The following is a 16442-nucleotide window of genomic DNA, read 5'->3' on the forward strand; positions in this document are numbered from 1 at the left end:
ATCTCTTAATAAATATCTTCTACTAGTTCTGCTTCCCTGGGTTAAATGCTGAGATAGCCATGAAATTTTTGTTTCTTTTTGCATTAAATCTAATTGACTGCACCTTGACATAGAAGGTAGAAACTTCTCCTAAAGGTTCTCCTTATTATGAATAAGTTGAGTGGGGCTAATTATTTTCATGATAGATGTGAAAATGATTTTAATTCAACAGGTTCCTCTATTTTGCTATATCTTTCTTACCTTTCCATTTCAGAAAGAACTATCAGATGTATAATAGATTCAATAACAACCTTCCTTTGTAAATCAACCTTTTATAATTTAAAAATAAATATATTTCGCTATTGCATATAAGTGAAAAAGAGAAAATAAAACTCTCATGTCTAATTGGCAAAAAAGTTGAAACTCATATAAAAATAAATGATATTTCCTAAAGATTTAAAAGTAGGTTTTAGAAAGGCCTTAGATTTTAGAAAAGGAAGTGCAATAAGAAATCATTTCATCAAAATAGAAGCAAACATTGTCACTGCTTTGCCAGTGACAATCCAATTTCAAATGACTTAGTAGGAAAATTTTTATAACTCTCCTAGACAGAATGTCTTAAAACTGTCTCTTAATACCAATAGTCTTTTGCCAAGTTTCATTTCATCCTTAATTACTCTGAGAATTTCTAAAACTAGAATACACATACAGGCTTTAAGAACTAATTTGAAAATAAAAACCCAAAGGAAGCAGGATTTGAAACTAAACTCAGATTTTAATTTAACAGAAAGTATTATTCATGACAATTTTTTCTAAGATAAATGAAGCAGTCCTTTTAAAAAAACTTCACTTTTAGAAATGTTAAACATTTATTCATTTTCTTATTGGGAGCTCTTTTCCTGGTTGTTAATAAGAATATGCACAAATAATTATACATTTTGATTTTGAATATTGCAACCCAAAATTCAAAGTGGTTTTTTCATATAGGTTAGGTACTATTGTAAAATAAATTAATTTAAATTACAAAGGACTAGTACCAATATATATCTAAGAACTGTACTACCATTTACTTGTAATAACAAACATGTGCTTTGACGTTTTCATTTATTATTATAAAAATCGAGTTTTCAATGAAGACTATGGTTGTGAAAATAAATTTGAATTAAACAGTCCTTTAAACATAAACTAAAAATCATGGAAGAATAAAATGTCAAGCAAGTGAACATTTTTCCTGTGATATATACATAAATATTGTCATGTAAACAAAAGCAAAGATCAAGGTTAAGTTAAATATCCTTGCTAGCAACTGAAATACCTAGATTAAAATGGTTATTTTATTTTCCTCATGCTTCCACTGAACACAGCTGGCATAAGCACAGCAACAGGAATTGGATGAATCTTTGCATTCCCCTCATACGCTTTAGGAGGATACATACAATAAAGACACCTCTCTATGAGAAAAGAAAATATTAGAGGAATCAGACTCCTGAAAATCACGACTTTCAAATACTAAGTCACCTTTTTTGCTCTTCTGTGAAACTACATGGTTTATCAGAATTTTGCCAGTTGAAAGACAGTAAAGCTGACACTGGCGTGATCCAGCACTAACACAAGGGGCAGCAAATTAGGCACAATGATACACAGATTTTCCTCTCAATGCGGATTATCCATGCACTAGGAGATAATGGCTTCCAACACAAAACGAACATTTTTTGGATAAAACAGACAATATTTAAGTGGATATATTTTCCACAGGAGTGTTTCTTTGAAGTATGCCCCAGAGACCGCTTGAATCAGCATCAGGCCAAATACTCAACAAAATGAAAGTGTGCATTTGGGGGGCCCAATCTCAGACCCTCTGGGGGCCCTGGGGAGCTGTACTGTTAACAAGCCCCCCGGGAATACTTAGACACAAATTCATAAGAAAGTTTGAATATCACTCTTGCAGACTATTGGGGATTTCTTTTGACTCTTTCTTTGACCACAAATATTTCATTATCTCTTTCCTGCTTCTTACTTATTCGCCAGAAGGAAAAACAAAACCAAAAACATTTCTGATTTTGTCAGCCAATCGTGATAACTAGTAGTGGTATTTTTTTTTCCCTCAAACAAATATAGAAGAATAGGCAACATATGATACTGCACCTAATTTTTTCAAAGGTACACCACAGTACTTTTTTTTAAAGCTTTCAAAATGTATACATAATAAAAAACGTTCGAAATGGTTTGTAAACTGTCATCTGATCAAGACGATCCAGTGTAAAGAGAACTGCTATTCAGTGTGGTTGCTGAATTCTCACAAAGGCCCCTCACGGCTGTCTTTCACAAACACTGAGTCTCTTAGCAGGCACCCCAGAGCTCTCACCAAATGATGCACTGCCTACCAGGCAGCACTAAAGTACCTAAGGATTGCTCATAAAAATAGGACAAAGAAAACAAAAGCTCAGTTTCAGCTCCAACCACAAAAGGAGTCTCAAGACCTACTGCCAATATGTAAGATGAATACAGATCATGCTGACTTTCCTCAGAGAAAGTCTAATTTCAAATATAGTTATTAATATCTGCCTGAAATCTAGTTTATATTGAAAGTGGAAAGCATGATACACTTCAATGTGCTACTAATATCTACTGCAGTGTTTATGTTCTATAAGATCCCTATGGATAAAAGCAATTTTACCTGTGAATAATATAAATGAGAAGCCAAAGAGGTAGGCGAGAATCATCAGAAGATGATCTCAAAACAACATGTTGAATAACATGCTTGAATCCCAAAAGTGAAGCTAACTGGAAAATGAGTTCCAAGACCATGACAACTACCTCAAGAGCAGGGTTTCCCAGGTCTTTCATGATGACATCCACCTTCCAAAGTCCTGACTCCTGATATGGTGCCATATGCTCTTCAGATATTCAATTTTAAGAAACATCTAATGAAGTAAAATGTAAAAAAATAATACTGGAGACCAAAGAGTGAAATTGACATCAGCTGGGCTCTAAGAATCTCTACTCTCACATTAGAGTTGGACAAGACCTTGAAGATTCATCTAGTCCAACTCTCTGGTTGTACAACTGAAGAAAAGAGGCTCATTTCCCACTGGTCACAAAGCACTATAATTCTGAAAACATGCTATAAATCCAAAAAGTGTTCAAGGTTAACTTGCCTATTTATAAAGCCCATGATGTAGCCAAGAAGCTACACTTTCAGCACTTATGGCCATAGTCTGAAGCCCCATCCTTGGGGGATGTTTTATAATGTGTTCCCATGATTAGAGAGAGAAAGGCACCAAAGGCCTTGGTTGCACCTGGGGTGGGGGAGAGGCAGAACATCATCAAGAGAAAAATAACTTGAAACCCCAGACCTGCCTTAATGAAAACTTGCTCTAGGCTCAGACCAGGGCTTATCTTCACCTCTTTACAGGAGACACGCCTCTGAGCACATTCACATTCTTCAATAGCCAGCTCTGCTCTGGGCAAGCACTGGGGCAACAATGCTGTTCTGCCCAGAACATTGAGAAATACAGTTGGACAACTGGAAACATCTAAACGCACAGGGCAAAGACCTATAGATTTAACTTCTCAGTAATTGTCACTTGTTTTGCAAACCAAAAAATTGCCTTATTTCCTTAAACCCTTACCTAAGATTTTTAGTTCCGCTCTAAAAAGGTAGTTATAAATGATTTTATTTTTTTCTTTTCTACTTTCCAGACTTTCTGTAATGGTTTCACATTTCTTTTGGTAATACAAAAAATGAAGCTGTTTTTAAAAAGAAGGTTTTCGTCTAAAAGAAAATAAAAGGATACACATAGTTCCCTCTTGACTCGGAAACGTCCAAACCTGAACCTGAACGAGGTGTCCGTGTGGTACAGTAGAAATGCAGTCTCAGGACTCGGACAGATTTTTGGATCCCAGCTCTACCACTAACCTTGGGCAGGGTTTTAGTCTGAGACTTGCCTTCTTCATCTGCAAAAAGGAAGAAATAATACTTCCCTCACAGGATGCTGTGAGGTTAAAATGATGCACAGGACCTGGCACATGGCAGACGTCTAGGAAATGGTGCCCCTTCTCCCCACTGGACTCAGAGAATCCTTGGGTAAAAGGAATCACCACAGCCCACAGCAACCACAGCCCACAGCAGCCACAGCCTCACTGCATCCCATTTAAATTTGCAAGGGTGCTCCATCTCCTCAACTCTGCCCTACTGCTCTAAAGAATCACTATTGGGCTTAGAAAAAGTTCTTCATTTTTATGTTCCCTCTTTTAAAACTGTACATACAGACAAAACATTTTTTAAAAACTATCTTCCTAGAAATAATGCAATGTTTCCTAAAGTACAACATGTCATGTATAAAAACAATTCTGAAAAACATGACTGAATTAGTTCGTATATTGTTTCTTAAAGTGCACCAAAGTAAATATTCATGACCTTTAAAATGTCACTAACCCCCTTGGGTTATTTTTTTTAAATAAAACTAAATATTTATCTACTGAGATGTATGTAGTTTTTGGCTCCAATGTGATGGCAAAAAGCAGCAGTGTCTTCCAGAGAAAAATAATTGATAAACTCAACAAAGCATATCTTAGCAGCATACAGAATACCTACAATTCACTGTAACTGCAGGCTCAATAAAGCACAATCCTGATTCCTACTAGAAAAACAAAATCAATCAAAGGAACAGAAAACCATCTCCCCACCCTAAATCAAGGATTTCTCTTGTACCCTGGAGGTAACACGTGTGATCACTTCCCTATTGTGTATCCTTGGTAACAGACTTATAACTAATCACCATTCTTTCTTTACACTGCACACACACACACACACACGCACACACACCCTATGAAAAACAATATAGTTTAAGTGGAGAAGCCACGAGAAAAAAATTCAAAGTCAGATAAAGAACAACCATCACCCAAAACGTCAGGCAGTTCCAATATTCACACCACAGTCCGATGTTCCCCACACACGTAGACAGCACTGGGGCGTATCCGTCGCCTTGTGTGGCCAGGGAGCCGCGGCAAAAACTTGAGGGACTTAGGCATCATGTCCAGGCAGGCGTCATGGAATTTCTTAATCCTCCAGTAGTAAATCAGTGGGTTCAATGCAGACTTGAGGTAGCAGAGCCAGAGTAGCCAGGTGCTAATCTCAAAAAAGTTGTGTTGATAGTAAAAGTGCTTGCTGAATGTTGCCACAAGGCTGTAAGTGGTGAATGGGGCCCAGCAGAAAATGAAGACAGCAAAGAGAATCAAAATGGTTGTGAAGGCACGTGTTTTAAAGCCCATGTCAATGCTCATCTGGAAGGGTCTCTGTAGACTCATGAGACCCAGTTTGCTGGCCTGGCTGAGGCATATACCTTCAGGGTAGCTATGGATCCTCAAGGCATTGTGCCGAAGGGTATTGAGTATGCCCATAAATGAATACAGTATCACCAGGAAGGGTAGGAAGAAAGAAATGAGAGAAATCAAAATCACATAAGCCTGGTAACCTGGATTGGTTGTGTACCCAAACACACACTGGGGGGCTCGGGAAGGTATCTGCAGGTCAGGGTTTCCTACTGCCAAAGGAAAAGCTACACAAAAAGAAGTTGCCCAAGAAACTGCAATGAGAACCTTAGCCCTATAGGGATTCAGCTTATCCTGCCTCTGGACTATAATCAGAAACCTGTCGATGCTAATGATGAGCAGGATGGCTACTCCCTCTATCACAAACAACCAGAAAAACATGGCAGATACCCTACAGAAGAATTTCCCAAAAATCCATCTGGTGGTAAGAATGGTGACCAAGGCAAAGGGCATGTTCAGAACTGCAAGCAACATGTCTGCAAAAGCCAGGCTGGCCAGGAGGATGTTAATGGCAGAGCGCATGGCGGCTTTTTGGTAAACCATGAGGCAAACAACCAAGTTCCCAAGAAAAGACACAAACAGAATAAATATCATTATAGCAGAAAGGATGATCTGGAGAGGCAAGTTTAGGCTCTTTAAAACTGCTGGTGTTGGGGGCACAGCTGTACTATTCAGTGTCAAGGAACTCATCCCGGTGGGAGCCATGGTTTCAAAACTGTATCTAAGCAGCGGACCAATGTCGGGATGCTGGAATGGTGGAGGGACCGTAATATTCATGTTGGTGTTTTCGTAAACTACGAATGTTGTGTTGGATGCCCCAGTACGGGACGCAGTCAACACTGCAGAGAAGACCATGGTTTCAGCAAGATGGAAGGCGCCGGCAGAGATGTAGGTGTTCTTCAAGTATTTCAACACAGAGCAGCAGTATCATGTTTCACTGATGGGCTTGGAAACACACTCTGGAAAACGGACAAAGATTTCCATCTTCCATAGGAGTCCTTTTGCCTGAAAACAAGCCCAAAACACAAAAAATGAATGGGAATGAGTTTTGTAAATAACATTTGACTTCTTACTTTTCATCATGAAGGATCAGTTTTGTGCTTTTTTTAACCCTATAAAAATATTTAAGTCTCTAGCCTAGTCATCACTAAAGTACTGTTGTTCTATTGTTTCATTTTTAGTCAACTACAATGGAAATTTCATGACATTCATGTATAAAGTGAAAGTGAAAAGAATGAAAATGTATTACTGCCTTAAAGGCAAAAATTATAACTTTACAGTTAATTTTTCTTTTAAATTTCCAGGAGCAGCATAGCCTTTCCACAGTCACTATTAATACAGATTTTATTAATAATGGTTCTTCTGAGAGTATTCTTGATAGCTCTTTGGTACAGGTTCGTATTCCATTTTTACATTAGCACAAAACTAGTTGGCAAAGAACCTTGAAATCAGTATCCTATTTAACACATGATAATCAGACACTTTTGCTTTAACACTTTCACAGGTAGGCACTAGGTAATTTCCAATAAAGGGTCTGAAACAGTTTCCTGGCTTTCTATTTAATTTGTAAGTGTTTCTTCCAAGAAATCCCACCACATAAGTACTGGAGAAGTTATTCAAGAAGAGAAGAAAAATTATCTGTAAAACGTCATATTTTTAAGACTTCTTTCTCTTCTAAAGCTCTCTTTGATTCTCCTATTCTCTCTTCTTTCCCATGCACCCATTTCCACCCTTTATTTTCTGATACAAATACTTCTATCTTCTCAATTTCTTCTCCCTGAGACTTGTATGTCAGCAACTTGATAGATGACAACCAAGAAATAAAGATGGGGATTCTAAAGAAGATGATTAGGAAAATATTCAGGTGTGAATAATGCATTCTAGAAAACATTTCACTTTCTTGCTCCAAAAAGTTTATCACCTTTCTCTTATCCTAACCCCCAACTTCTTAATTTCTGTGACCCTGGAGTTTTCTGTAAAGGACTTCCCTAATCTACTATCTTCCTAACCCACTTTTGTTATGTAGGTTCTTACTTCTTTACTGGAGAGGTAACTTTAATCTCTTTAATTAGAAAGAACTCTCTTTGGATTTCTGAGTAGATTCCTTTAATAAATCCCTAAGATTGAGGGGGGTGGTGCACAGTAGTTTAAGACAATGCTGTAATTTTCTCATTATTTGAATTTACAATTACTCATTGATCTTAGGGGTAAATGCTAAAAGTTCATTTATTCATTTCCTATAGTACTGAGGGTAGAAGCATCCCATTTACAAGACCCAAGATCCAACACTGTAGCCAAATCATGGGCTCTCTACCATACTCGTATCTCTCTACAATCCCCAATTTGTGGTCCAGGGCTAACCTTATGAAGAAGGAGAATATTCATCTGTTTGTTCAAAATATTAACTGTACTATACACTTTCACTGTTATAGCTTAATTTCTTTGTCTCTACTACATGTTATCCATCCTCACATGTTCACTTTGAAATGCAAAACATACCTGGATAAGATGCTCCACTAATCCAGTGACTCCCAAACTTTATTAACCACAAACAGCCAATGGGAAAAGGGGCAGTGGTAGCTTTATACCATAATCACAAGTCTCTTTATAACTACCTAAATATACATATAAATAAGAATAAAGACTGTGCTTACTACATAAATCAGCCTCAATATGATTCTATCTCTAGAGAAAAATTATAAATGTGTATCTTAGGCAAATGTGTATATTAAGCCTAAGGTAACAGTGATAACTGTGCTTGACCAAGTAAACAAACATATCCATCCTGAAGGTAGCACACACTTTAAAACACTTAGTTTTCTCGACCACGTTGAGGAACTAACACAAAAAAATGGAACGGGGCCAAAACAAAACCATAATTTAAAAGATGCTTTTTAAGGTTGTTACATGTGTGTATATAGTCACAACATTTTACTGCCATTGTAAAAACTTCAAACTCAAGTCACTCAATTATTCATCCATCAAATATTTATTTCAGAGCCTACTATGAGCCAAGCACTGGAGAGACAGTGATGAACAAACGGTTCCTGGATTTCTGGTTAAACAGGACCGAATCACCACCTCAAAATTACACTGAAGGGCTTCCCTGGTGGTGCAGTGGTTGAGAGTCCGCCTGCCGATGCGGGGGACACGGGTTCGTGCCCGGGTCCGGGAAGATGCCACGTGCCGCGGAGCGGCTGGGCCCGTGAGCCATGGCCGCTGAGCCTGCGCGTCCGGAGCCTGTGCTCCGCAGCGGGAGAGGCCTCAACAGTAAGAGGCCCGCGTACCGCAAAAAAAAAAAAAAAAAAAAAAAAAAAAAAAATTACACTGAAATGACAGTAAAGGGATTTTTAAAAATAAAATGTACAACTCAAAAGGACAAGAAGTATGAATGAAAGATACATCAATAGATAAGAGATTTTTAAAAATGTTTCAAAGCAAAAGGCAGATGGTGGTGTGGTAACTGAACAGAGGAGAACAGACAACTTTTTATCTTCAATACTTCCACAGAAATATGCTTAGAAACACCCTGTAGATCCCCAGAGAAGCTCTGGATTAGGAGGTACCAGTTACCACAGTAAGTGTAGGTGTGGCTGAAAACTGGGAAATTGAAAAATCTATACACAGAGCCATTGGAACCCCACTCCGAGCTCGGGGGTCTTCTCCAGCAACCACATGAAAGCACGTACTCCTGTGCCAGTAGCCCAAGTCGCTGGCACAACTGAACCTGATAAGCACTAAACTTTAGCATATTAGTGCAGGGCTGAATACAGCAGGACTGGATGAATGTCTGCACATTCAGCATGAGAAACTAGCCCCCATCTCCACCCTGTTCCCAGATGGCCAGCAGCCAGACATATGCTACCATGCAGGACTGAAGGACTCGTCTTTTCCAGTAACTTAAAAAGCCCTAGAGGAAAAAATTCTAAATACTAACATTTGATGGTGTCCCAAGAAAAATGCCAGCTTGGTGCCCAGTTATCCTGGATACTGAAGCCCACCCACTATCAAGGCCAACCCACACACACAGAGCTTCCAATCAGTTTTTCAGTGCTCATTAAATAGAAATGATAAATTTCCCAAATATATAAAGAATCTATAAAAGGATTAAACAAAAGCAATGTTAAACATTAAGGAAAAGAACTGGAATTTCTAGTAACAGGGAACGTAACATACATGAACTTAATAATGCCTCTGCCCTGGTATCTGTACATGCTCTTCATTCATTGTACTCCTGGCTACCAGAATAGAAATATTCTCTGGCCTTTCTTTTCTCACTGCAAAGTGTAATAACCAAAGCAGAGCTTTTGAATACTCATTGTAACTATGTTGAAAGATTCTTTCCTCTTAGGTATTCTCATCAAATACCATTGTGACCTGCAGTTTCTTTGAATTTCACAGAAGACTAAATAAAAGTTTTATACTTAAAATTTGTACTTCCAGAGGAAATGGGACAGTAGCAACATAAGAACAGTAGAAAATTAGCTCAGGTCAGTAATACTTGCTTAACAGTCCTAATGTTTAATCTAGGCTAGTCTATTTCCCATTTGTCAGAAACTTTCATTACATATTCTAAGTAATAAAAATTTAAAATTGTATGTGAAGGTTTATATATATGTGTATATATTCATACACACACATACATATATACACATACCTCACATGTACGTACACATGTAAAACGTATGGCAGAAGTGATTGAATTTATGATTCTTTCTCTTGTCTTATAGCATCTACAGAAACAACACTGGGGCAATCAGATTAATGACACAAGTAAGTGTCGTATGTTTGGGGTATGCCAGAATGTCATAATTACTGGGGCTTCACAGGCTGGAATGGGCAGTGGAGGTTGTAGAATTCCCCTGGTCTTCGTCCTTTAGTCTTATCTGCAATTCCAGTGCTTTGGATATTTGTTTCAATTCTCTGAAAAAAATATATGCTCCTAAAAGGCAGAGACTGATTTTACAAATCTCACTGTTCCCTATGACTACTATGCTTTGCACACAGCCAATGCATACATGGTAAATTATATTTATTTGCATTATGCTTTGTCAGATCAGAGAATTTCTTCTTTACTCATTTTAGTATTTATTTACACATTATATGCACATAATTTTGCTTAAAAATTATCAAAAGAGTTTTTCAATGACAGTCAAATCCTGTACTACCCTTCACCATTCCACTTCTGTTTTTAGAGGTAGTCATTTTTAATTATTTTAAAGGTTTTTATCAAAAGTACTTATTCTTTATATATCTAAATAATATGAAGAAATTGCTTTTTGGTTTATCAATATTGTATATTACGTCCTGATTTCCTATTAGGATAAGGGTTTAGCTGCCATAGCACCTCCTAACTTACTTCTCATCCCCTCATACTACCAAAATCTTTATTTGAAAATTTTGAATTACAGAAGTTAGTGTTTCTATTAATGTATTTAGGCTAATAGTACATTTACTGAGAAGCGAATAGAATGTTTTCTTTCTTGTATAAATTTTGGATTTTCTAGAATAAATAATTTACTTTTTATTTTCAATTTTAAAAAATAACTATCGGGCTTCCCTGGTGGCGCAGTGGTTGAGAATCCGCCTGCCGATGCAGGGGACACGGGTTCGTGCCCCGGTCCGGGAAGATCCCACATGCCGCGGAGCGGCTGGGCCCGTGAGCCATGGCCGCTGGGCCTGCGCGTCTGGAGCCTGCGCTCCGCAACGGGAGAGGCCACAACAGTGAGAGGCCCACGTACCACAAAAAAAATAAATAAATAAATAACTATCAATATTTTTTTACCTGCTCCACCTGAGAGATTTTATACCTAGAGGTATTATACTTTGGAAGGTCAGATTTATCAACTACATTTTTATCTTGGAGTCATTCTTTTGGCCTCATGTCCCTCCCTGAAGTGACACACTTCTCTCTGTTACACAGATGCCAGCCAGAAACATCTCTTTACTACCATCTTAGAAATCCTCCTTTCTGCTTTGGGCTCTTGGCTTCCATATTTCCTAGGTCCTTTGTCTTCCACTTCACTGCTTCCTTTGTTCACTTCCTTCTTTTCCAGGAACCAATTGCTTTTTTTTTTTTTTTTTTTTTTTGCGGTACACGGGCCTCTCACTGTTGTGGCCTCTCCCGTTGCGGAGCACAGGCTCCGGACGTGCAGGCTCAGCGGCCATGGCTCACGGGCCCAGCCGCTCTGCGGCATGTGGGATCCTCCCGGACCGGGGCACGAACCCGCGTCCCCCGCACCGGCAGGCGGACTCTCAACCACTGCACCACCAGGGAAGCCCGAACCAATTGCTTTTGAGGGAAGAACACAAGGGAGGTAAATTTTGAGTCCTGTATGTTTGAATAAGTTCTTCATTTGTTCATACTAATTGTCTCAGTTTAGAATTCTCAGCTGAAAATAATTTTCTCTGAGAATTTTGAAGGTGTTGTTCTACATCAGTGGTTCTCAAAGTTGAGGGTATATAAGAATCACCTGGAACACCCGTTAAACTACAGACTCCTGAGCCCCACTCCCTGAGTCTCTAAGTCTGTGGTCTGGGGTGGGGCCTGGAATTTGAATTTCTGGAGGAGAGAAAAAATTAAATTGAGAACTTTAAATTCCAAGCTCAAGGATTAGATGAAGATCCAGAAAGCTTCTTCAACAACAGTGAAAGAAAACTTATCTCCTATTGCCCCAGAAATGGAATTTCTGAAAACTAAATCAAAGTCTAATCCTATGGGTGGCAATGTTACAACGCAAATTGAATTCCCAACCTTACAGTCTCTTCTGTTAAAGTTAGGGCCTGATTGGGAAGGCATAGGGGCCTGAAAATTGGGATTAGGATATATGGGGATTTTGATGAAGCTGAGGCTTAGGACCTTGTCCTGCAGTCTTCTTTGCCGATAGTAATAGCCTTTCCTCCCTTGCCTAATGAGGTTAGTTCTCTCTTTGCCTGAAAAATCAGTAAGGGCCTCACCTAAGATAGCATCTTGCAAGGGACTTTTGCCCTTCCTAAGGACCCTGCTCCATCTACCTCTCTTGCTTCTAGACCTACAACCAGAATCAAGTGTGAGCAGAATCCTGTGTGAGGTATAAATTGTGACCTAGAAAGAAGTACCATTTATATCAAAAGATATGCAAGATAATTCCAATTTACATAGAGAGAAACCAGGGAGTATGTATGGAAATGGATGCTGAGGGTATTGAGTCAGCTCAGAAGGAATATAATGTTAGATCAGATCGAATTTATTGATATGGGCACACTAAACCAAGATTCTGGATTCTCTGTGCTAGCTCAAATGACTGAAAATGGCTCTAGTAGTATGTTCAGTTGGTTGGCGGAAGCCTGGTCCCAAAGGTAACCTACACTACATGAAACTGAGATGCCATAACTCCTTGGTAGAGATGGAACTATCCAGAGACTTCAGCAGATAGGAATGCTGAACTGGATTTATCATGTAAGACCTGCTCACCCACTTATAACTACATCACTTGGTAGGATCCAAAGGGCACTGCCTTCACCAAGTCTTTGAGAGATACACTGGTTGAAAGGACCAGCAGCATCCTTGAAGATCTCTATAGTAGCTACTCTCTGAAGACCAGGAATGACAATAGGCAATGTTGTCATCCAAGAAATGGGTTCCTAAATTGAATGGGGATGATAGTATCTCAGAGTGGCAGGGGCTCAGTGACAGTACTTAACAAAAGATGAGGTGAGCATGGTTATCAAAGTGGGCAGCGAGCAAAAGCTGAAATCAGAATAGTCTGACCTGCAGAGATCACTGGTGTTTGATCATGGTGTTTCTAAGAGAGAAACAGTTAGAAAGCTACCAAGTGCTACTTGATCTGTATAAGCAGCAAAGCTATAAAATAGAAAAATGCAACTCCTCAATCAATTCCCAAACTTGAGCCAGGAGGACACAGACCTAGAACCCCTTGTATTCAAGAAAGCCAGGCCCCTTTGAGGAAGGACCTTGCTACACAGCTATAAATCTATACTATAAATCTTCCAGTCTTTCCCAAAAAACCTGCAACAAATTACCAGCGTATACACTGAGGAAGGGGAAATAATCAGAACTTTGTGGGATTGTTGGATATGGCTCTGAAATGACTCTCATTCCTGGAGACCCAAAATGGTACCGTGTTCCACCATTCGGAGTAGGGGCTTATAAAAGTCACATGATTAATGGAGTCTGTGCTCACTTCCAGCTACCACTCAACCCAGAACTCATGCCATCATTATTTTCCCAGTTCTGAAATGTGGAGTTGGTACCAACACACTCAGCAGCTGGCAGACTCCCTCACTGGTTCCCGGCCGTGTGGAGTTAGGGCTATAATGTAATAAAGGCCAGGTGAAACTCGTAGCACTACCTCTACCTATGAAAACCGGAGACCAAAAGCAACACTTTGTTCCTGTAGAGACTGCAGAGATTAGGGTCATCATCAAGGACATAAAGGATGAAGGTGATCATTCCTAACACATCCACATTCGACTTGCCTATCTGGCATTAGAGAAAACAGATGGATCTTGCAGAGTGCAGATGCTGTACCAGATGTAATTTCTTTGCTAGAATAAATAAACACACTCCCTGGCATCTGGTACACAGCTATTGATTGGGCAAATTATTATTATTTTCTTTATATGTGCTAGCAAAGAATGCCCGAGCAGTTTGGCTCCAGCTGGCACCCTACTACACTACCTCAGGGTTCTATCAGTTCTCTAGCACACTCTCATAATCTAGTCCACAGGGACCTTGACTGCCTCTCCATTCTGTAGAATGTCATGCTTTCCATTATGTGCTGACTGAGAAGTAAGTAGTAACTACTTTATACTTGGTAAAACTCAGGTGTGCCAAAGGTGGGGAAAGATTACTACAAAAATTTGGCCTACCATCTTTGTAAACTTTCTAGGGATCTTGTAATAGGTCAAGATATCTACCACTAAAAAATAGGCACAGTACTTAGTAGGCTTTTTGGATTTTGATGGCATCATATACTTACGTGGGTATGTCATTCTAACCCACTTATTATGTAGCTTGCAAAGCTGCCAGGTTTGAGTGGGACATTTAATAAGAGAAGGCTCAGCAACAGGTCCAGGATGCCATGACAGCTGCTTTGCCACTTGGGCTACATGACCCAACAGCTTCACTGGTGTTTTAAGCGTCTGTGGCAGATAGAGGCTGCTACATAGTACGGCATTTGGCAGTCCTACTATAGGTGAATCACAACCTTTATAGGTGAACAGAGACCTTTAGGATTTTGAACAAAGCTACAGAGCATGAGCATTTCACGTGAATGGGGTTATCTGACCTTCCAAAGCCATAAAATTGGGTATGCACACAGCTCTTCAACCTTAAACAGAAGAGATGTATATGAAATCAGGCCTGGCAAGTCCTATGAGCACAGTTAGGTTAACATAAGCAAGCGGCTCATATTCCCATAGCTCTTATTCTTGCTACACTGATCCTCTCTTCAAACGTCACCTGTGGCCTCACTAAGACGAATTCCTTATGACCAACCAGTTAACTAAAGAAGAAAAATTCAGGCGTTATTTAGAAATGGTTCTATACAATATATTGGTGCCACCCAAGAGTGAAGAGTTGTAACACTACAGCCCCACTCAGGAGCCCTTAAGGTCATGGCAAAGGGAAAACTTCCCAGAGGGCAAAGCTTTGAATGGTATACAGTCATTACTCGGTACCCCAGGGGATTGGTTCCAGGACCCCCACGGATACCAAAATCCAAGGATGCTCAAGTCCTTTACATAAAATGGCATAGTATTTGCATATAACCCACACATATTTTCCTGTGTACTTTAAATCATCTCTAGATTACTTTTAACACCTAATACAGTGTAAATGCTATGTAAATAGTTGTAAATACAATGCAAAAGCTATGTAAATAGTTGGTGTGCAGCAAACTCAAGTTTTGCTTTTTGAAACATTCTGAATGTTTTTCCAAGTGTCTTCTTCGACTGGCCATTGGTTGAATCTGCAGATGCAGAACCAGAAAATACAGAGGGCCTACTGTACCTGGTTGTTCATTTTGAAAGAGACATGTCAGAAGTACTGATCTACACTCATTCATGGACAGTAGCTAATGGTCTGGCTGGCCATATACATGCTCACCAAATAGCAACTTCACAGATAAGGAGCTAAATAATCTGGTAGAGAAGATGATGCATTCTACAGAGGTCAACCAACCTTTTTCTCTACTCTTGTTCTTTTCAAAAGGGATTATGAACAAAGTGGCCATGGAAGTACAGATGGAAGTCGTACACGGCTCAGCAGCATGGGATTTCCACTCACCAAAATGAATCTGGCTACAGCCACTTAGTACTTAATCTGACAACACTGAGGCCAAAACCTGACTTAGTGAATATGGAATCATTGTCTGGGGCACCCGCCAGCCATCTGGTGGCAGGTTGATTACATGGACTACTTCCATCATGGAACACTTTGTTCTCATTGGAATACACTCATATCTTGGATAATTTTATCAAATTAAACTGTCAATCATAAGATCAGTATGTTTAATACCTGTACTTCCTTTCTTTCACAGAATATCCCATATGTATACAGAGAAAAATAATCAGAATGCTAAAAATCTCTACCTTTTCAGTAACACATTGGGAATAAAACAGTGGAAATTCAAAAACAGAACATTTAGAATTTTGTTTTTAAGTACTTAGAAGTATATCAAGATATTTAGTCCGTACTCAAAGCAGGAATTTGTATTCTTAAAGAGGATAACTTCTTTTCTCCTGAGTTTTTCTAGAAAGTAGAGTGTGAAAGAATATCTTAAGCTTTTTTAATATATATAAATTAGCTTTTTAAAAATTTCATAGCAACTCTGAGATTATTACTATTACAATCCCCATTTTAAATATGAGGAATTAAATACCAACAAACTAGATAATTCAGAAGAAATGGACAAATTCCTAGAAACATACAACTTACCAAGACTAAATCATAAAGTAATAGAAAATCTAAACAGACCAATAATGAGCAGGGAGATTGAATCAGTAATTTAAAATCTCCCAACAAATAAAAGCCAGGACCAGATGGCTTCACTGTTGAATTCTACCAAACACTTAAAAGAATTAATATCAATCCTTCTCAAACTCTTCCAAAATACTGAAGAGGAAAG

At 38.9% G+C, this 16442-nt stretch overlaps 1 protein-coding gene across 2 annotated transcripts in view; it reads right to left on the reverse strand.

Annotated features, from left to right (window-relative positions):
* Window positions 1-16442, reverse strand: part of GPR63 (G protein-coupled receptor 63) — a 275965-nt gene that overhangs the window by 212562 nt on the left and 46961 nt on the right. The window contains exon 2 of one of the 2 annotated variants that reach the window (XM_059083001.2): window positions 738-6318. The exons of the other annotated variant lie outside the window; for it this stretch is intronic. Coding sequence (XP_058938984.1) covers window positions 4909-6168 — 1260 coding nt within the window. The 5' untranslated portion in view covers window positions 6169-6318 and the 3' untranslated portion in view covers window positions 738-4908. Of the gene's footprint in view, window positions 1-737; window positions 6319-16442 lie in introns of those variants that run through there. 2 annotated transcript variants of the gene reach the window in all.

This window comes from Kogia breviceps, chromosome 13, assembly GCF_026419965.1.
Source record: "Kogia breviceps isolate mKogBre1 chromosome 13, mKogBre1 haplotype 1, whole genome shotgun sequence".
In the NCBI taxonomy this organism is placed as follows: Eukaryota; Metazoa; Chordata; class Mammalia; order Artiodactyla; family Physeteridae; genus Kogia; species Kogia breviceps.